The following is a 23,596-nucleotide window of genomic DNA, read 5'->3' as shown; positions in this document are numbered from 1 at the left end:
CTTCCCTTAACTAAACAGACCTCTTCTCCTCAGAGATGCTCAGAACACAATTAGGTTCAAATCCAAAAGCAAATGCCTCCATCACTGTAAGCCTTTGGTGGATTCCAGTCCAAACAAACTGAATCCATTCAGGCAGACAGTTCCTCAAACCAGTAAGTTCTAAACTTTTTCATCTGAAGAAGAACCTGGATGCATTTATTTTTGTTTCTATTTGCAGCTCCAGCATAGTGCCTGGCATATAGTAAAGCCTCCATAAAGGCATTTTTATTCATTTATTCAGCAGAAGAAATCTAACAGGCCAGTTAGCTGCACAGCCCCACCTCCCCATGTGTAGATAGTTCAGATACGCTGAGGATGACCCAGGTGACTTCCTCCCTGTGGCAATTTCGCTTTCAATGGAGCAACTACCAGATTGGCAAGACTGGGTTGCCCCAACTATGAAATTACCTAACCAAGCCTTTCCTGGGGCTGCCTCCTTAAAAAGAGAAGGTTGCCCTTGAAGCACTCATTGGCAAATGAATGAATCTCTCCTCTTCTCCACATCCAAGAGTGTTCCTAGCCATGGCTTTTCCCAAGGCACAGAAGGAAGACATCTACAAGCACTAAAGGGGACCACAGAATCCTATTTAATGACCACTGACTGAAAGCATGGAAATGATAACTAGAGTACACAGAGACAAAAATTCATAAGCAGGAAGGTGCATAGAAAGAGTATTGAACTTGTAGTCAGAGGACCCAAGTTCAAATACAAACCCAGTCATTTGATCCCCTCTGTGACCTTAGGTAAATCATATAACCTCTTTTTTTTAAGGTAGAATTGTCATTTTTATTATATTGGCTCAGCCCACCCACGAACAATTAATATTTCTCCAATTATTTAAATTTTACTTTATTGATATATAAAGCATTTTATAATTATGTTCATTTGGTCCTGGTTTGGTCTAAGCAGGTATACTTCCATGTATTTTATATTGTCTCAGTTACTTTGAGTGAAATGTCTCTTACTATCTCTTCATACAGGGCTTTGTTGCTGCTATATAGAAACATTACTGATTTGTGTGGATTTATTTTATATACTACTAATTTGCTAAAATCCGCAGTTGTTTCAACTAATTTTTTAGTTGAATCTCGAGGATTTTGAAGTATACCTTTATATTAGCTGCAAAAAAAGGATAGTTTTATTTTCTCATTGTCCATTCTCATTCCCTCAATTTTATTTTCTTCTCTTATTACCAGTGCTTGTATTTTGAGTACAATATTATTACATAACATCTTTACAACTCTTTCTTCATTTGTAAAAATGAGAGAGTTGAACTAGATAATCTTTGAGGTCCTTTCCAGATCTAAATATATGTGATCCAAAGTTCTATTACAATGCTTGCATACAGTGTTAGTTATTGTCAAAAAAACCAATTTACTCAAAACTAGTGGTCCTTAGCCTTTTTTATATCAGGGCCCCTTTGGCAATCTGGTGAAACCCCTTCTCAGAATGTTTTCAAATGGTTATGATAAAATACAGGCCAGTCAACACAAATAGACTAGCATTTATTAAGCATGTATATAACAAAGGCCATCAATTATACTGGTATAAATATATAATTTTTTTCTTATCCAAGTTCAAAGACCATCCCTGAAATTAAACAACAAATCCTCAAGGGTTCCATGGATCCACACATTAAGAACCCCTGCTTTCCACAATGGCCCTGGGATTCCCAAAAGCAGGTATATAGGGTCGGAAGGGACTTTTGAGGTCAACTAGTACATTTTACAGATGAGAAAACTGAAGCACATGGGGGTGAAGTGACTTTCCCAAGACCACACAATTATTGAGTAGCAAGGCCAGGATTTGGATCCAGGTTGACTAAATACAGACTCAGTGCTCTCTTTCTGATTCTGATTCATGGTCAGGAATTGTGTGTTATGAGGTATATTTATATTCAGTTTAATTCAATACAGCAAGCATTAGCCAATTGCTTGCTATGGGCAAGGACTGTGTTAGGTGCTGGGGAGACAAAACCAAACCAAAAAAAATGGTTCTTGCCTGCCAGGAGCTTTCTTCTGGGTAGGGGACACCACTGGCCTATGAGTTGTGTGGTAAAATAGAAAGTGTAAGCCTTGAACTCTGGAACACCTAGGTTCAAGCCCTGCCTCTTACACACTAGGTCTGGGACTATTATTTAACCTCTCATGGGGAGCAGGAGAAGTTGTACATAGGAGCTGACCCCTGAGTTGAGTCTTGAGAGAAGTTAAGTAATTTTGAAACTGCAGTGGTGAGGAGAGAGTGGATTAACTCCAAAATATATTTACAAATTAGGAAGCTTAGAGTTAGTACAAAATTATTTTGGTTGTAGAAGTCAATTCTTCATCTTCCTGGGGAAATACAAAATGATTCCTCACTTATTCTTGTTGCCTGTGTGACCTTGATCAGGAGACTTAACTTCTCTGGGTTTCAGTTTCTTCATCTCTAAAATGAATGGTTTGGACTAGATGAGTGATAGTCAAAGTAATCTGGATATCCCTAAGGGTCCCTCAGATCCTTTCAGGGGGACCATGAGGTCAAAACTATTTTCATAATAATACTAGAATTTAAAATTTTCAAATATAATAAATAGCCATAACCTATAAAAACAAAAATTCTTTCAGGGATCCTTAATACTTTTTAAGGGTATAAAAAGATATTTGGCCTTAGATACTTCCTAGGTATGTGACCTTAGCCTTTGTCACTCTTCTGTTTTAAAATGGATACTAAGAAAGAAGGTAAGAGTTTTCTAAAATTATATTTTTTTCTAAAAAAAAAGATGTATAAAAGGGGCCTAAGATCAAAATGTTTGAGAATCCCCGGATTAGATGACCTCTGAATTCCCTTCTTATTCCTGAGCTCTAACTTTATGATTCTATAATTTCCCTATAGGAATTAGTTTTTTTATCTTGAGACTGTACCAAAATGAAAGTCAGTGACAAGCCTTGAAGTTCAGCTTGCAATTTTAAAAGAATTGTCTCTTGAGAACTGTTATTGAGATTTCAAACTGAAAACAAACCTTATCAAGTAAGAACAAACCCTAAACACACCTCACAGGAAACCTATACTGCAATTCTAATTAAGTGGAAAGTTACCTGAACCTGCTCTGTGACTGGTAGCATTTTTGATCTTGGTCTAGTCAGGAAATGCCTAAAAGGATTTAACACAGACATTTCTATGAATACTAATTGTGCTAGTAATGAAGATTTCAAATAGTCAGATGAATTATGTCCTGCTTTAGCAAGAAACCTATTACTTTGAAAAGATTATTCAACAGCTAAGATAGAAATGATTTTATGCTGCTCCAGAAATGCCTACCAGTGGTGCTCTTATTGTTATATGACTTAAAAACCTATTTATCAACCATTAGCTCACATGATGTAGGATCACCTAGAAAATCTAAGCCATGATACTGCATTAGACTTGTCAGATGAGCCAGTTACCTTCTCTCTGTTTTGGGGTAACTGTATATCCTGACCCTTGGGATCCTGCTCTCTTGGCCATTGGGGGAACAGTGTGAGAGCATGAGAGGAGAGTTGGATGCAAGGCAACAGCACAAAGTAAAGAGTAGGACCACTGATTTAGAGTTAACTAAATGCTAGTATGTAGCCGTTAAAGATCATGGAGCCTGGCCCCTTGATTTTGTAGGTGTGGAAACTGAGGCCAAAAAAGATGAAATAACTTGCCCAGGGTCACATGGCTAGTTAAGTAAAACAAATGGGATTTTATCTCAAGTCCTTTAATTATATATCCAGTATTCTTTCTGCAGCTTGATATATATTCCTGTGGATCAGTCTGTAGGGGAGGTGGAGGTGGGAGGGTCAGGGAAATAGTAACATTTCCCATTCTTGTAGTGAAATCCAGACATTCCAGAAAGCCTTCTGGGACTCAGTGTGTCATGTTGAACTCAGGTACCGATGAATTAATGAATATTTATTAAGCTCCTACCATGCACTGTACTGGCACCAGACTCACCATATACATATTTTCATAAGTTCTGTTTCCAAAGTTTCTACATGAGCTGATCAAGCCTTTTACTGGAAAGAGACACATGGAGTTCAAGAAGAGGTAGCATCCCTCTCCAGAGAAATTTGCCTAGAACTCCTTTAGCCCTAGATTGGACATGGGAGAATGGGGACCAAGCCATTTTATATATACTATAGCATATATGTGTGTACACACATTCATGTATATGTATATTATATTTGAAAGAAAGCAAATAAGCTGATGGGAGAGTACCCCAGGATGAATAACACTCATGCTGTCCATGCTCCTTGCAGTCCACTGGAGAATAAGGCAGGAGAAAGCAGCAAGGTCACCCTGAGACTATAACCAACAAAGAAGGAACTATCCAAAGGTTAATTATAACCCTGCTTGCTGGAAGTGGGATGACCAAAGCTTTGATCTCTTCCAGATTGTGGGAGGTGGTCCTCCATGTGAACTTTCCCCACTTTGTAGCACCTAGCCATTGGGCACATTTTCTATAGCATCAGCCAGCAAGGTGCTACTTCTGATCATCTTTTTCTTGCACACACACAAATGTGGATTCACAAAAATCCAAAGGTATATGTATACATACTATACACACATCTTTGAATTTTTGTTTTCAGATTTTCTAGAATAATTGGATTTCTTTCCTGAAAGTTCTATAGACTTAGCAAGAGTTCTCCTGAAAAAGACAAATGCTAAACTAAGGTTTGCAGGAAACAATAGTCCTGTTGATTAAAAATGCTTTGAATTTAAAGAAAAATAAAAGAGAATTTTCCTTAAGAATTATATAGTACAAAGGCACATAAAAGCAAATTAAGTTTAAGGAATGCAAGCTGGACTTGGGATTCCATCAGTATAGGGAAGAGGATATGCTTTCTGCCAATGCAGGTTGGTCATCTTGTCTACACCATCTTAGAACTTTGCCTAGAGAGCTGAGAGGTGAATAGGTTGCATATGTCAGAGGGGAGACATGAAACTCTGTCATCCTCACTTTAGGGCTAACTCTTTAGCCACTGCACTATGCTGCCTAGCAATTCAGTTTAAACATATATCTTATTCAGAGTTTTATTTGTCTTTTAAATCCATCTTGGAGATTAAGAGAAAAGATGTCACTTTCCAATTCATTTCTTTTTTATCAAGTTTATAAAAATAAAAGTGGAAAAGCAGTATCAATGCCTTTTATAATTATCATTCACTTGTCAAGAATGGTCCCTTTATACAAATGGTTTACTTTATGATTAATTTTTAAAGCTATATTATTATTGCACTTTTAAAAATCAGTATAAAACACTGAAAATAAAGTGAGAGGATTGCAGAACATGAAAAAGAAGTAGAAACTTATGAACAACATTGAATCAGCTAGGACAACTGTACGTTAAAAATGGGTGCAACCCATGAATCAGCACCCCATGCTTTGGTGTTTTTGCATGGACCAGGTTCAAACTCTGGGGCTACCCTTGAAACCATTCTCTCTTTTTGGTTTATATTTGAATCTCCAGACATGTCGATAAAAGGGTTCACCTTTCCCATGCAAGCTATCCTTTATTTTTGAAGAAGATCAGTGACATTACGAAGTGATGTCTTGACTTGTTCGTGAATTGGATAAGTGAAACAGGGTTTCATAGAGTTGTCAGCCTCACTTTCTCTTCCACAGTTATCCAAGCCCAGTGCTAGCACAAAAGTCAGGATGACTGATGATGGCCCCAGATGTAGTGGATGCCCTGGATATCTTTGATTTCTGACTAAGCACTCCACAGTGCCTGCTTCCACCACCTTCATGGCTGTTGGAACAAATTGTTCTCATTCACAGATTCCACCAGGGGAAGTCTTCACATGCTTGGAGTAGATGCTCCCTTTATTCACTGATGGGTTTGAGGCCTGTTGGTTACCCTCTGAGACCTGGTTTAGCCTGTCTGCTGAGACAGTTTCCCAGAGTGTGGCTACTGCGTATTCTGCAGCTTCTTGGAGCCACAGGTGAGAGCTAGGTGGTAGTTGGATGTGGAGATCTCTTTATCATCTCTGATAATCTGATGACAGTTTAGTTGATAAGGAAATAAGGACAGGACAAGGGAAATGTCTTTTACTTCATGCTTCCAGCTCTGGCTCCAGGAGCATGGAGTTTATTATATATGTTTCAAGACTCATTTCACACAAAAGAACCTCCCCCCCGAAACTTTGCAGATGCGCAGAAGTTAAAACACAAAACATTGGCTTCAGAATAGACCAAGGCCAAGGCTGAATTTTGACTAGGTTCTTATCAGAAAGCCAAGTTGGGGAGTATCTTGGCCTTGGCTATAACAGGCAGCAGCATTCCTTACTGTGTTAAAAGTGTTAACCCTTTAAATTCAGGTTTGATAGGAACATAAAGCTTTTCAATAAGGTCACAATACATTTCAACAAGAAATCACAAGGACCACAAAAGGGGTCAAAAGAGGAGTCTCAGATGTTCATCTGTTTAAGACTCTGTTTCTCTTATTGGCCTCCCACAGTTGGACACTGAGGGAAGATGAGACACCCTGAAAAGAGCTCATCAAACTCTCACACCAGAGGTACTAATCTTCCCTCAACATCTTGTTCAAGCACTCAGTGTATGTGTAATATATGTCAGGCATAAGATAACCTATATTCCACTCCACACAAAAATTCAGATCTAAATGAAAAGATTCATAGGGAGCCCATGTCAATACAATTCCCCTACTTCTCTCATGAGACCTAAGGGTTTCCCCAGGGTCTTAAGATACTCTAAATTCAGAGCATCACCCTATGATTGGAATATATGAAAGGATAACAAACTGAACCCAGGACCTCCCATCTCTAGATCTGGCTCTCAAACCACTGAACCACTTAGCTCCCCCAAACCTCACATTCTTATGGCATTACTTTAAAGGGCTCATACTCACTTTGGAAAGGAAGTACATTTGGGACTGCTAGATAAGTAACTCTCTTCTCTTCAGTTCTTCAACTGTCTAAATAAGTTACAGTAATAGGGTATGGTAAAGTCCAGGTCAGTTACTTCTTCCTATCATACTTTAGAGTCGCCTGTTATTTCTCTAGCTTCAAGGACCATGTTCATAGTCCTCTAAACGACTAGCACTCAGATCTCTTATCCCAAATGATTAAAAGGAGGAACTCTTGAACCTCCTTCATGAAGCTAGAGATCAGGCCTCTCATTCTTTGGCCATGTTTTTCCCCTTTCTACAACTGCTCTCTCTTGGACTGAGAGATTACTCTACCATGTCTCCAAAGCTGATACCTCTCCAGGAATGTGGAGCCTATAAATTCTCCACTCTGGTGGTTTGAGCAAGAGCAATACATCTCTCATGTACTTCTATCACAAGGCAGCCATTATGTCCTTCCCTTTGCCCTCAGGAATAAGATAAAACCAGAAAGGGAAAAGAGTATCTGAGTAGACCATTTTATAGGCCAGAACAAAGAGGCAGCTCCACAGACACATATATTTTGTACCAAAGGCATCAGAACCAGTCAATTCGCTTATGAACATGAAGATCTATTCTCCATGCCCTCCAAAGGAAGTTACAATCAAAAGCCTAAAAAAAAGACTCACCACCCTACAGCTTCTTAGATTAATAAAGAAACTCCCCCACATCAGTCAATTAGTCAATAATTAGTCAATCAACAAATATATGAAGAAGTTAGTTGAGATCTGAGAGTGGCATAAGAAGTCATTTTATGTTATCGAGAATAAGACCAAACCTGCCATTTGGATGAGTTTGCCCCATTAGGTTATGATCATGTCTCACAAACCAAAACACATCTGGTTTTAGGTTTGCCCCTTGTCAACTCCCAACCCACTATCTCCCTTCTCCCTTCTCCCTTCTCTCTTCTCTACTCCTATTCACAGGCTACTGAATTGATCAAGCTAAAGGACTTTGGTTGGCTGAATTCACTACAAATGTATATTCTCTCATCTCACTTGGGCTTTCAGTGTCATAGTACAATCCTTTTATTCTAATTTATTCCCTATCATATTCTCCGTAAAGGCTATTCCACATCTTTTCTTCTCTCCTCAAGCTTTCCCTATGACCTCTCCCCCCACCCTCAAAGTGGAAGACCTCCCTTATACTTTACTGAGAAAATAGATCCTGTTTACCCTAATGACCGGACAAATTTTCTCTTCTCCCATATTCTATATCCCAATATCCTTTGTTGTCATCCACTGTTCTCTCTTTTGCTATTCTAGTCTGATGAAGAGGTAGCTCTCTTCCTCACTAGGGCCAGTGCTCTAACATATCCTTGATCTCATCTGTCTCCTTAGATCTGATTTCTCTCCCCTCTCATGTCCACCATTTCTCCTCTAATGCTACTCTTCAAGGTGTTCCTATGTAATAGCCTATCTGTTTCCTACAAATACGCCCAGGTCTCCTTTATATTTTAAACCTCCTGCTTTATGCTTCCAACTCCTCAGGCTCTCATTCTATATTTCTTCTACTTCTCATAGTCAAACTCTGTCTACACTCCTTGTTTCCCTTTCTCCTCTCTCATTTACTTTTCAACACCTTGCAATCTGCCTTCCAAACTCAACTGAAAACTTTCTCACCAAAGTTACCAAGTGATCTTTCTGAATTGTCAAATTCAATGGTCTTTTCTCACCCTTCATTCTTCTTGACTTCTCTGTGACATTTGACACTACTGATGATCCTCTCCTTCATTCTCAGGGTTTTCCTAAGCCTGCTCTCTAGATTCTTCTTGTACCTAACTCCTTTTTTCTCATCTTCTTTTCTGAATCGTCATTCAGAAATGTTTTAGATTTCACCCAATGCTCATTATCATAAAGTCATTGAACAGAAGCATTTCTGTTGCTATATCTTCTAAAGAATCTTAATAATCTTGAAAGATGATAGGTGATACCTTGTTGTAAAAGTTAGTTTTTTTGTTCCACTAAATCAAATGCTTTAAAGAAAATCAACAAACAGTTACCACAATGGTATCTTATACTTTCTATATATTTCAGCCAATTGTGAGAGGATAAAGGTGTGATCCACTGGTGAATATCATTTGAGAAAGCCTTCTTGTTCCCTATGGCCTCAACAAAGATGTCCTTGAGTTATTTATAGATGACTCATAAAGATTTTGTATAAATGAAAGACTAGGCATTTAGTAATTATAAAAGTTCTCTTGTTCATCTTTTTCACTATTAATGAAGTCCAAAATTATTTTCATACCTTTGGTATCTTCCCCTTCCTTCATTTATCATGTGCTTCAATCCCTCAATTCCCTTGCATCTCTGGAATGAGTCTCCTTTATACTCACTGGTTCAGTCCAGCTACTTTTCCTATTTTAGTATTGCTTTTATGTCATTTTACTCTCCTCTCTAAGCACATTTGAGATTGTGATATCTAAGTGTGATTATCCCTAATGAAGAAAATAATTTTTTCAAATGGTGGTTTTGTGGGATTTCTTTTTGCAAATCTTTCCCATTTTCTCCCTTTTGTAAGCCTTCCATTTTTATTCTTGAATGCCCTTGTTATTTGTTTACTTGAATATCCCGTCAAACTTTCTTTAAAATGGTTTTGGCCCTCACTGCTTTTCCCTGTTTTATGACATCAATTTGCTCATAACCACCCATCATCCTTCCTTGTAAGAGTTTACCAATGAATTTGTATTCTATTCCAGTGTTACCCTTAGCAACCTTCTCTCTCTATTAAAGTGTTTCAGCTGTTTGGCACTTTTTAGGCTCCTTGCAATTAATTTGCACTAGTTAAACTTTTGGATGAAATTGTTCTGGTCCATGTCAATGTCATTTCTGCCATCCAGTTCTGATTTTTAATTTTCAGTTATTTGTTTAATTCTAAGTTAAGCAATTTAATTTTACCCCTTAGCTTTTTTTCTCATTATTATTCTTGTTTTTTATTCTTTTGATATTAGCTCTGACAAATCTGACTATGAAGACATAGCTAACTCAGGGAACAGATCCATATCAATATGTAGTCTTTCACTATTGTTTAAAATAATATCTATTTTATTTTTTATGATGTTTGGTGCTTGTCATGTCTAGTGCTTAATACTTCTTTTTTCAAAGAAAATAATGTAGAGACATCTGGGTGACTCAATAAATAGAGTAATGAACCTGGTTTTAAAAAGACCTGAGTTCAAATTGAGTCTCAGATACTTACTATCTTTGGGACACTCCTCAGGTCACTTCACCTGCATATCTCCATTTCCTCATCTGTAAAATAGGGATAATTATAGCATTACCTCCTATGCTTATAGTAAGGATCAAATGAGATAATATTTGTAAAGCTCTTTGCAGACCTTAAAGCACTATATAAATGTTTGCAGTGATGATGATGGCAATGATGACTATGCTTCTATGTAATCAGCAAGCCTTGGCCTCTCTTATTCCTTCTTTTTTATTCAAAGTTATTTTATTTTTCCAATTTCATGTAATAACAATTTTCATCATGCATTTCCTGAAATTATAAGATCCAAATTGTCTCCCTCCTTCTCTTCACTCCTCCTTCTTGGAGATGGTAAGCAATTTGATCTGGACTATACATGTATTAACATGCAAAACATACTTCCATATTGGTCATTGTTATAAGAGAATACTCATAAAACCAAAATCTCAAAATAAAAACCATAAATAAACTAATGTGAAAGATAATATGCTTTGATATGCATCTGACTCCAAAAGTACTTTCTCTGGAGGTCATTCCTTCTTCTTGAACCCTGTTTTCCCTTACATTTCTTTCTATTCTCACCTTTTTCTACTTTTTTCCCCTGAAGTCACCAAGAATCAGAATGTATGCTGATTTGAATTGTAACATCTTATCAAGTTCTTTGTAGAATTTCCTTACCACTTCATACTCAGCAAGTAATCCTGGTACATAAGCTACAATGATTAAAAATTTTTTTTTGCACATGCTGGTCATTATTACTTTAATATAAAGTGGTAAAATATCCCATAAAGTAATGTTTCTTGTCACTTCTGCATGTATAATTCCAACACGTGCTACCAAATCATTTCTTTGCCTTCCCAATTTGAAGTGAAAGTATTTGATCTCCATTAAAGTTCTACTTGGAGATTTCATCATGTTATTGCTGTCACCATATAGTCTCAAAAGCTACCAGTAAATCAGTCAACAAGTATTTATTAAAGCTCTTACTCCATGAAAGGAGCTATACCAAGGACTGGAGATACAAAGAAAGGCAAAGTCATAGTCCATATCCTCAAGCAGCTCCCATTCTAATGGAGAGACAAATTGTGAATAACCATGTACATACGAAATCTATACAGAGTAAATTCGAGGCTTAAAGCAGCTAGGTGGCACAGTGGATAGAGAGCTGGGTCTGGAGTCAGGAAGACTCATCTTCTTGAACTCAAATATAGCCTCAGACACTTACTAGTTGCGTGACCCTGGGCAACTCACTTAACCCTATTTGCTTCAGTTTCCTTATCTGTAAAAATGAGCTGGAGAAGAAAATGGCAAAACAGTTCAGTATCTTTGCTAAGAAAACCTCAGATGAAGAGTCAGACACAATTGAAAATGACTGAACATTACCAAAATGCAAGATAATCTCAGATGGAGTTCTAACAACTGTGGAGGAGAGGGAAAAGCCTCTAGAAGAAATGGGTTTTCAGCTGATTCTTGAAGGATGTCAAGGAAGCCAGGAGGAGGAGGTGAAGAAGAAAGGTGTTCCAGGCATGGGCATTCCTTGCTGTGAAAAGTCAGAAGATGGAGAGTCCTGTGTGAGGAGTAGCAAGGAAGCCAACATCATTTTGTCTTAGAGTAAGAGAAGAGAAAATAATAAAAAGCCTTGAAAGCTACCAGAAGAATTCAAACTTCTACAGTTTCTACCTGGTTTTGAAAGACTTTGGGTACTAGGGCTGGTAACGTACTGTGTATTTATTTTCCTATGCTAAACATAGAGAGGTTTATTAGGTTGGCACCTCGAAGTGGCCAAAACTCAGCTTAAAGGCCATGATCTAATGAAATGATTTCTTCTTTTGCCATGATAAAGACTTTAAACAATCATCTGATATCCCTCATGAGTAAAACAGCTATGCTTCTCTTAGTTTTGAATTTTTTTAAACCAAAATTCTTGATTCCATTTTGCTTGAACCTCATCTCCAAAGTGATATTTTTTTCTTTGGAGTTTAATAGATAATTCCACTTTCGTTAATCATCACCTGCTCTCTCTTTTGCTTTCCAAATTATATTCCCAAAGCATTTCCTTAAACCAGTTCATGCTTTCCCTTCCCTTTCCTCCCCTTCCCTCTCCTCCTCTCCCTCCCCCCTCATTTTAATAACAACTCAAAGACAGAAGGGCAAAGGCTAGGCAAACAAGGTTAAGTAACTTGCCCAGAGTCACACAGCTAAGAAAGTGTCTGAGGAACTACCTAGCTGTCCCCTCCCTTTACCTTCTAAATGGCAGTGCAACATTAGTTACACTAACATTTGAAAAAAATATTCCCTGGGTTATTCATCATTATGAAGACAAGAATTGCTATAAAATATTCTACTCACCTATGTCACTCTCAAAACTAACCACATTGGGACCTTTATTAATGGAATGAAACTCAAAAAAGGAACAGTAGGAGATGAGTATGAATGTGGACAATTCTATAGTACTATGAGTCAGTGTGGTAGCCAATGGAACAAGGAGCTTACACTCATTGCCTGCAACTTTTTAAACTCCTTAACTAAAACCTGGCCTTGGGTTGATTTGGAGACATTGCTAATATTCAGCCGTGATTCAGCCACTACAACTCAAAAGTACAGCATTGGCTTCCTAACTCAAGAAGCAAGCTTATCATCTTTTAAAGTACTAGTTGCTCACTACCCTGTACATACCATGCATGACTCATAATGCCCTTGAAGTAGATGCTTCCCATTCCACTCAACTTGAAGTGTTCAGTAATAAGCATGATCATAGGATTGCACAGTCAAGTTTCAAGTTCTTGACAAGTCTCCCCTACAATCCTTATAATTATGTGGTTGCCTTTATCCACAACTGACTAAAGAATAGCACTTTTTTTTTAAACGAATTTTTCCAAAATTAAAAGTTGTAATCTCATTTGTTTCCTTTTCAAAATACTGGTATAGCTTTTCCTTTTCTTGGTGGAGAGATAGGAGGCTATGGGTGCAGAAGGCTACATACATCATACACATTTGTGATGAAGATAGATTTTGATTCTTTAAAAGGCTTTTTAATACTACCTATGCTTTTAAAATATAATAATCAATTCCTTATATGTTCTTTTTTCCCCCTTATATGTTCTTGATAAAGCCATCCTGTGTTATGGTGAAGAGGCATATAATGACTGGGACTTAGAATCCAGTTTTGTTTTGTTTTTTTACCTTGTGTTTTTCTACAAAGTTCTCTAAGTCTTTTGTTAAGGGTAAATATTATGGTTGGACTAAATTATTTAAGAGTAGGGTCACCAGGAATTGATTACTCAATTCCAAATGAAAGACTCAATTCAGAATGACTTTTATGGTAGTTTATTTACAATTAGGAAGAGTGAAAGTAAGGAAAATTAGAGAGAGAGATAATTACACTAGCCTGGTCTGAAGGTCTGAACCTGGCAGGGCTTCAGAGGCCCCAGCAAAGGGTGGCACAGAGGTTAATTAAAAAAGGCTTCTAGCCAAGAGGCTTCCTCCAAGATGAAAGGCCTCTTCCAAGGCTAGTGCCTCCAGAAAAGCCAAGGAAAGGGAGTCAGCCTTTCACTCACCCACATGGCAAATCAAAAGGAAGCAGTCTGAGATCTCAACCCTGAGCTCCTCCAAGGCCAAGTTCAAAGGGCAAAATCCCTCTCACAGACAGTTACCATCATATTTAAAAAATATCTCTTTGCATTACTTCCTGTGTCCACCTTCCAGTTTTACGTGGACAAATGGTAGCTTTAAACCTGCTTTGGACTGCCCAGGGGGCAGTCAGTTGTTTTTGATTTGTCACTCACTAGCTCACATGGATCGTAGACCTCCCCCCACCACTTAATCCTTAAATGGGGTGGGATGTATACATTCCTGGTAGCTAAAGTCTAAAGAATAAATAGGGAAGAGATAATTCCATCTTTACACTTTTTAATGGAATAAAACCTCAGCTATCTGCAGATTTCAAAAAGCAAGTCTATCTACCAGTCAAGAGGCATTTACTAGAGAGCTACTATGTGCCAGGTACTGTACTAGGGACTAAGGATACAAAGTCATAAATGAAGCAGCCCTCAAGGAAGATTTACATTCCATTAGAAGGCTTATAGGTTATTAGGGAAAATACATATATACATACAAATTATATACAAAATATCTAGGGAATAAACATAAAGTAATTTTGAAAGAGAGCACTTGCTGCTGGGAGTGAGATATGTGTTGGGTTAAGGAGGAATCCAGAAAGGCTGAAAGACTATGTATTCCAGAGAGATAAGAATTTATCTACTCCCTTAAAGCACCCAAAGTTGTTCCTTTTTTTATTTGACTTTTTCCTTTTACTTTTTTCCTTTTCCTTTTTTTTACTTTACTTTGACCATTGTGAGTGTAAGTTAATGTTTCTAAAATGTATTGTACTTTTCTGCCTTTTTAAACAGGGTGTAAAAAGGATGATTTTACTTTTTTTTATGACCATCATTTTGAACTCTAATTATTATATTGTGCCATGAATGAGTAATGCACCCAAGACTAGTTGAGGGTTATAGAACTTCTTGTAGCTGCACCAAATGACCACTGATAGCTGCCCTTTTGAGTTATTTTGATTTTTAGAGGGGCGTTTTTTGCCCATTTCCTCCCTTGTCAGCTGTCATTTTATTGTTGCTGTACGATATGCTTACTTAGGGTCAGAGGTGAGAGTAGTATGTGCAGTGGCCACAGCTTGGTAAAACCATCTGGGGAGACTGGCTAAACCAAGTGGAGGGTAACCACAGGCCTCAAGGCTGTCAGTGATTTAGGGGGATGACTACCTTCAGCATGTGAAGACTTCCCCTGGCAGAATGGGCAGATGAGAACAATTTGTCCCAACCGGCTATGAAGACACCTGTAGCAGGTGCTGTGAAGCACCTTGAGACACCATGGTCATCCATTGCCTCCTGGTCCATCACCAGCCATCCTTGACTTTTGTCTTAACTCTGGACTTGGATGACTGGAAGAGAAAGTGAGGCTGATGACTTTGTGCAACTCTGCTTCACGTAAACATAATTCAAGCACAAGTCAAGACATCACCCTGTGATATCATTGGTTCTCTTCAAAAATGTAGGATGAACAGCAACTACCTGAGGCAGCTTGTCTTCTAATGGTCTGTTTCTGGTTTTAGTGGGCTTGGAAATCCAGGACTAAACTTTCAATAACTGTCTTTAAATCAAGAGTAATAAACCTCTGGGTGAAGTCCCAGGAGCATGAATGTGTTCTAGATAGGTGATGTTGCCAAATAGCTGAGATCCAGACATGTGAGGTAAAGAATAAGCACAATAAATAGGAAAAAAAGTAAACCAGCATGTTCTGATCCCTCTTGCTTTGGTACTACCTTAGTCATTGAATAAGCAGGCACTTCTCTTTGGTAAAAATAAGTTACTGGGCCTTAAACGGTATTTTGTTTATAGTTTTAATGCAAGTTCCTTGGGTAACAGGCAGCATACATACAATTGGCTTAGTTCCCTCTTGCTTAGGCAGTACAAAATCTAACAGCTAAGTAAATAAGTGATTAGGATGCATATGCTGTCACTGCTTCTATCTAAAGTGTATACAAATGGCCAATTAAGGATTTAGTCTGGCTTTGACCATTGTTCTTTACATTTTCTCACAGCACAGTGGAATGAAAGTATATGTTCCCTCTGTGACTCAACCATGCTAAATGTGTCTGGTAACACTTCCTGGACCACAGTGTGCCAAAGAGTTAGCTATTTTAACATCTTTAAGTTCTAGCTGCAGCTTCCAAATGTTCACTGATGAGGGTTAGTATGACCTGTGAAAGAATAAAATGAGAATGGCCTCATTTGTTAAGGTTATTTTTTTTTTAAATTTACATGGAACTAATGTATAACTGAGGAAAATAGTAAAAGTAAAATAGTTAGCAGCTTGATTATTCCTCATTTCAAGGTTGCACATATCGCTACAAATGAAAAAATTATATAAAAAAAGGAAGATGTTACACCTCCCTGACTCCATCCCATCTCACCCTTTTAAGCTTTCTCCAATATTTAGCAGATGTCAAAAAACATTGCTTGTAAATTTCTTGTACGTATTCAACAGTAGCATCAGGAAGGACATTATTGAATAACATCCCTGATTGCTTTTATTCTTCAGGAGTGATGAACCTCCTTTCCCCAGACTGGCAACATATTTAATAATGTCCTCTTGCCCTTTCCCTGAACACCCTTTTCCAATTTGCTTTCCATTGATGGCTTTTATTGCACAGTTAACCAAAATGCTTGCATGTTATAAAGCACTCAAAAGTGGAAATTTTCAACTCCTTGGAAAATATTAGCTGTAAAAAGGTTCCTGATGCTTTAAATAAAATTGCACCTTTCTGGGATTAAATCACTTGACCTAAACGTATTCATATATATATATATATATATATATATATATATATATGTGTGTGTGTGTGTGTGTGTGTGTATGTATATATATTAAAAAGTAGCTTTTATTTCTCTTATTTTATTTTTAAAATACTAGCTTTTGAATCAAGGCACTGATGAGAACTTTTTTCATCTCCCAAACAAATATGGACACAGCTATAAATATTTACAAATATTGTATATATATGTATATATATATCCTTTGAAATGTTACATTCATTCTAGAGGAAATTCTTCCCAAAACTATAACTAGCCACTATTTTGTCTCAGGATTCTGAAATCTGGAGGATGCTTACAGTACTTCTATTTCTCCTGCAGATGTAAACAACTGATCTTAGAAACTAGTTAAGAACAATAATTAAGTAAAATAGGAAGTACACAGAAGTCTCACTTTCTCCTTTCATCTTCCTCTCCACTTGCATGACCTTACCTGGCTTTTTCTCTTAGCTATGTCTAGGGGTCTTTTTCTCAATCACCTTAGGCCCATATTCTCTCTTTCACTCCCTGCTGAATTTTCCTTAAATTTTTTATTTGAGTGGGCCTTTTTTGCTCTTTCTCAAAATATACATTTTATGGTCTTCACTTTTGGAGTCAGAATGGCTAGTTATGACTGCTCCTTCCACCCCTGCTAGTCACACCTAGTTTTCCTGCACCTTTTTAAAGTTTCCTAGTTAGTTCTCTTATTTATTTCTACTTATTTTCTTTTTTCTTTTCTTTCCCTTCCTTCCCTTTCCCTTCCTTTCCCCTTCCTTCCTTCCTTCCTTCCTTCCTTCCTTCCTTCCTTCCTTCCTTCCTTCCTTCCTTCCTTCCTTCCTTCCTTCCTTCCTCCCTCCCTCCTTCCTTTTTTCTTTCCTCTCTTTCTCTGGTCAAAACAGAAAGCTAAAGAGAATGAGGTCACAGATATTGTCACTATGTAGACCAGCTCTGTTTTGTTCCATAAGCAGAAGTAAATCTGTGACATTGATCACAAAGAGGCCTGAATTCAGCATGAATCTATCCCCTCTATTGGAAATATCATTTCCAAATAGAAACATGTGGTTTGTTTAAAGCATATTTATTTAAATTTAATTTCATGGGATGGTAGTTGATGAATCAATCACCAGGAAACAGAAACTGAGGTTCTTTCCTTATACATGATCAAAGATATCTCCAATCCAAAATCACAAAAAAAGTACTTATTTGATTGATTCTACTAGAAAGTAGCAGTCTTTGTTTTTTAATTTTATTTTATAGGAACCAAAGAGATTGTCATCAATGTTGATGATGATGGAGTCATTTCACTAAACTTTGAATGTGATCAGATGTCCCCAGACTCTAAATTTGTCTGGTCCAAGGATTATGTACCAGTTGAAGATTCTCCTCGACTACAAGTTGATACCAAAGGCAATAAGTAAGAAATTTTTTATCAGCAACTGGTTTTCCCATTATTTCAGGAGCATCTATGACCTTATTTTCTATTGTGAGAATTGGCAGGAGGGGATGAAGCTAATATGATACAAAACATTTTTCATAGAATTGTCAAAGCTCATACCTCAGTATTTCAAAGATTTTATTGTTTCAATGGCCTAGATATATTCATTACCAATGCAGACTATTGTAGACTGCAACTTAGTAAACTCTATCATAGTTGCTATGACTGAAAAAATTCATCACCTCATGGCCAGTTGTCTGGTGATGAACCTCTCAAAACATAAGAGGAGGACAGAGCTAAAAGCCAACATAAATATCGAAGGAAGCTGATTATAATAGCTTACATATGTGTTGCAAAGTACTTACAGATATATAATTTCATTGGTGATGTCAAGAGAATTTTGACTATTGTGGTTGAAAGAGCAGTGGTCTTGGGAAGCAAGAACCTTCAATTCTGGTCCTGACTGCCACTTAATAATAGCTGTAGCACTATGAGTAAGTCAATTGATGTTTTTGAAACTTCATTATCGTATCTGTAACACTGTGCAAAATTACTGTGAAAAAGGTACTTGTAAACTGTAAAATGCTATACAAATAGCAGCTATTATTAAATAATGGGTTTGGAGGACTCCCACTAGTGCTAAGGATGTTGAGCATGAGAAAGTTTGGTACAGTTATATATTTCAGGAGAAAGTGAATTGATTACCAAGAATAGTTCCTAATTGACTGTAACAATTAAAACAAATCAATGGATTACCTATTATCTCAAATTTTCCCCCATCATCTACCAGGGAGAATAGATAATAGTAAAATAACTTGTCTTGTATCTCCCAATAGCTCTTAATGTGATCTTGCAAGTCACAAACTCCTTGGGTCTCATTTCTTAAGCTTTAAAATGAGCAGATTAAATAAGAGAGTCACTAAGATCCTTTTCATGTCTAAATTTCTACCATCTCCCATTTGGCATTTTTATATTTTACCTAACTTTTGACATTCTTTGAAGCCACAAATATCATGTAATTAGATAAAGAATATAATAAAATTAATTTCCTCTTGCTCTCTCTCTATATATGTATACATATATATATGTATGTATGTCTATCCCATAATGCTTCTTTGAGAGGTGCCAAAACTGAAATCTGATCAGCAATGTTTTTTTAATTATAAAATCAAAAATACTTGAAAAAAAGGTTAGCATATGTTCCAAAAAAGTTGATTTGACTGTAAATGCTTTTCCTTAAATGTATGTATAAGCCCAATTACATTTTAGATTTATGCCTTTATTTACAGTTAGAAAATATAACATGCCTAATCTTTTAAGATCTACTTTTGTAACTTCCATCCCCATTCAAATGTTTTATCTTCAAGGACTAAAACTACTTTTAAAGACCTTGGAACAGATGACTTGGGAATTTATTCCTGTGACGTCACAGACACTGATGGAATTGCTGCAAGCTATTTAATAGATGAAGAGGGTAAGTTTAAGTCTGTCTACTAATGTCTGGTAAAATGATACACTAGAAAGAGTGCTGGACTCTACCATAATTTACCATACTGTCCATGTGGGACCTTGTCAAATTATCTAATCTCTTGGATACCTAGTTTCTTCATTTGCAAAATGACAGGGTCGAATTCAGGGCGATAATGGAGACAGGTCATTAATTAGCTTAAGAAAGCTGATTGTCAAATTTTTCAAGATGATCATTTATACCTCCAAAATTGATAGATACTATAGGGCTTGATTTATTGTTTTGCTGATTATCTAGACTTAAGATAACGATAAATATAATGTTAATAATGCAGATCGAAATTAAAAGCACATTGTGAATGCATTTTTTTCATAGAGGTAAGTGTTAAACATTCACCAGCATAGACCTGGATTAAAGAATCTCTAAAGTTCCTTCCAGATCTAAATCCTACAATTTATAATATTTATTTGCTATTTTTTATATTATGTGAAACATCAGATTGGATATTTCATATAAAAAAAGTTTGGGACTAGCAATCAAGACACTTGGGTTCAATAATATCTGCCATTTATGACTGTGGACAAGCAATCTCTCTGAAGCCCAAGTTCTGTCATTTGTAAAATGAATATAATAGAACTTGCTTTATGATAACATATACTTCTTAATCCATATTAAGTACTAATGGTTATCTTTTTTTCTTCCTTTTCCCAGAGATGAAACGTTTACTTGCTCTCAGTCAAGAACACAAATTCCCAAGTGAGTATCAGAAAAATATTCCTGGACAATGATCACTAAACTATATAGTGAGCCAATAATATTGATGGCACTAATAGAAGTAGATAATTCAAGAGAGGGGAAGCTAGGTAGATCAGCAGATTGAGAGCCAGGCCTAGAGATGGGAGATCCTGGGTTCAAGTCTGGCCTCAGACACTTCTAGCTGTGTGACCCTGGGCAAGTCACTTCACCCCCATTGCCTAGCCCTTAACACTTTTCTGCGTCAGAACAAATACACAGTATTAAATCAAAGATAGACGGTAAGGATTTAAAAAAAAGTAAAAATTCAGGAACCATGATGGGACATATATTTTGGCAGTAACAGAATGTGTCTTTCTAATGCACTTCCTAGTAAATTAAAAAATATAAAATGACATTATCATTTTTGTTTGTGATTAATAATTAGTTTTCCAAATATACTGAGGATACTGATATAGCGAAAATTTCCTTGAGTCCACACAGCACCCAAGTGGCTCTTATTATGGAGCTGTAAGATCTGGTTGATGGAATGAATTTTTTTTCCATTTAGATATTTTGATATCATGCCTCTGTCACTTTCTTCAGATATAGTCGTTCTTATGTCCCCATGGAGAGGCAGTCATGAGGTCATGGTTAAAAGGGTGACCATGAGGTTAAAGGGCAGTAATCAATAGGCCAATAAGCATTTATTGAATATTTGCCAAGGATATATCACTGGGCTTGAAGTTGGGAAGACCCAGGTAAAAATCTTGCCTCTGAAATATATTAGTAATGTAACCCTGGAAAAGACATTTAGCCTCTTTCTGCTTCAGTTTCCTCAACTCTAAAATGAGGATAATAATAGCACCAACCTTCCAGGATTGTTGTGCATATCAAATGAGCTAATAATCATAAAACACTTCTTACAGTGCCTGGTGCATGATAGATGCTTAATATATACTTATTTCCTTCACTAGTTTACAAAGTAAATACATTCAGGGAAGACTTTGCGTCTCACCTGCAACACAAACTAGTTATGTGATTATAATCATGTTACTTAAGATGCCCCAGATCATTCTTCAAACTATAAGTTACAGATAGAGTTGCTAAGTTACACCAGAGAAGGAAGTTTCCATGCTGGGATTCCCCACGCTGATGAAATCACAGAGCAGAGCCAAAACAAATGTCTCTCTGCCAAACTGAATTCTTTTTGAATAGTCTGACGATGGTACTAAATTAAAATCCAGGAAAGGAGTTTTGTTGTTTCAGACCTCAAACCAGAGATCACTGCCAGTTTGTGCAGAAGGAAAGTTAATTAAGATGAACCTGTCAAGAAAGGGGTAAAGAGAGCCTGTATTGTCTGTTGTTTATCCGGTCTAGAGATCCTAGCTCCTTTAGGACTTTCTAGCACACTCTAGTGACCCTCTTACCTGAAAGATGAGATGCTTCAGCTAAGTGGTAGGAGTATATAAGCCTGTAAGGAGACTCTGATGGTACATTGACCTGAATCTTTCTTTTGCCATTAACATTCATTAGCGGAGACAGTAAAAACCTGTGGAAAGCAAGCTACTCCCCAGAACTTAGTTTTTTAATCACTAAAATAAGAACTCATCCTATGTTAGTGTAAGCATGCAATTCTCACCTAACTCAAAGGTTTCCTTTATATTCCATATGCTAAAAACATTGCTGCCTTTTTTTAAAGGCCAGCTCCTTTTTGTCTACTCCATTAATGCCACTGAGATGACTATAGTGTGAATAGATGAGTAAGACTTGGGAAATTCTGATTCAAATCCTCCCATTAACCACTGGAAAAAAATAATTTATTCTCTGTTTTTTAAGTAGGTAAAGTTTTTTTTAAGTAGTATTTATAGTTTTCCTTTCATTTGCTTCAAATGAAGCTCAAAGTATTGGGTCTGACTACTGAGCCTCTACCACTGACTCTCTATATGACTTTGGGTTAAGTCAACAACACCCCTTATAAGGATCTGACAAGAATTAGTCCAAGAGTGTTCATGAATTTTATAAAAGATACTGGGCAAATTTAAGCCAAGGAGTCCAAGTCTTTACCCTTGTTACAAAAATGCTGTCAGAAAGCCCTATGGTTAGTCCCAGTCCATTCTTTCATTCCCAGGGGTCTAAAGCCATGTTCAAAGACTGAGAATGTATATGGATGCTTAACTTCCCATCTCACACTAAATCAAGTGAAGATGAGCCAGCTAAACAGACCTTAAATTTGCTAATAATAAATTAGTATTGTTGTTTAGTTGTTTTCAGTCCAGTCATATATATTCTTGACCCCATTTGGGGTTTTCTTGGCAAAGATATTGGAGTGGTTTTTCATTTCCTTATCCAGCACATTTTATAGATGAGGAAATTGAAGCAGAGTTAAATGACTTGCCCAAGGTCACACAAAATAAGTGTCTGAGTCTATATTTGAACTCAGGTCTTCCAGACTCCAAGCCTGGCATTCCATCTCCTGTGCCACCTAGCTGCCCCTTACAATGAAGTGGAACCCTAGAAATAGTAACAGTCAATTTTTAATTATTTATGGAAATAAAGAGGGCAGCAACATCAGTCAGCCAAATTATCAGTCAATAAACATTGAATGCCTGAGTAGCAATGTCATTTACATTTGTCTATTGGTGATGGGGAAGAAAAAAATGAGACCGTAGCAGATGATGAATCAGTCCTGAGTTAGGGATCTGTGAACATATCTGATGAACTTAGTAGCACATCAAGAATTACTAGTGCTAAAAAGAGAATTGATCAAGGAATAATGAATTTTGAGAGCTCTTAATTTTTTTTTGCAGGGAAGTGGGGAAAATGGATAAGAAACCTATGATTCTACGAGAATAGACAATAAGATCAAGTGTTTTTATTTTTTATTTTTAAATTAAAAAAAATTTTAAACCTTTACCTATCATCTTAGAACTAATTCTGTATATTGGTTCCAAGGCAAAAGAGTAGCAAGGACTAAGCAACAAGGGTTAAGTGACTTGCCAGTTAGAAAGTATATGAGGCCAGATTTGAACCCAGGATCTCACACTGAGCCACCTCGCTGCCCCTGACCTTATTTTTTATGTGTTGTTTTGGGTGGGCACAGAAATGAACTTAAGGATTATCCAAGCCAGGGGACCTGATAAGACTTTTAATCATTAAATCCACAGAGAGTTAATATATCTTTCTAAGAGTATAAACTGCAAAAAGTGATTTCCATCTGTAATAGAAGTTTTCTCATTGGTAGTTCTCTATAAGAATGAAATGTCAGGTCTGGCCCTCCAAAAAAATCCATGGCAGACAAACACCAATTCCTTAATCCAAATGAAGTTATTTGATAACTCCTAGAAGGAGCCTCTGTTAGCTAATAGTTTAAAAGCTTTTATTTTAGTTTTTATTATGAGAGTAATATTCTTTAATGATCTTATAGCATGGAGATTAGATGAA

At 36.9% G+C, this 23,596-nt stretch overlaps 1 protein-coding gene across 1 annotated transcript in view; it reads left to right on the top strand.

The window, feature by feature from the left end:
• The window catches only part of MYOM1 (myomesin 1), a 139,637-nt gene that overhangs the window by 87,164 nt on the left and 28,877 nt on the right, over positions 1–23,596 (top strand). Inside the window, exons 18-20 of the mRNA XM_044683066.1 lie at positions 17,775–17,931; positions 19,320–19,426; positions 20,132–20,176. Of these exons, the coding sequence (XP_044539001.1) occupies positions 17,775–17,931; positions 19,320–19,426; positions 20,132–20,176 (309 nt within the window). The remainder of the gene's footprint in view (positions 1–17,774; positions 17,932–19,319; positions 19,427–20,131; positions 20,177–23,596) is intronic.

This window comes from Gracilinanus agilis, chromosome 1 (assembly GCF_016433145.1).
Source record: "Gracilinanus agilis isolate LMUSP501 chromosome 1, AgileGrace, whole genome shotgun sequence".
NCBI lineage: Eukaryota > Metazoa > Chordata > Mammalia > Didelphimorphia > Didelphidae > Gracilinanus > Gracilinanus agilis.
Note: the sequence above shows the minus strand (reverse complement) of the source record. Positions and strands in the feature narration are given on the sequence as shown.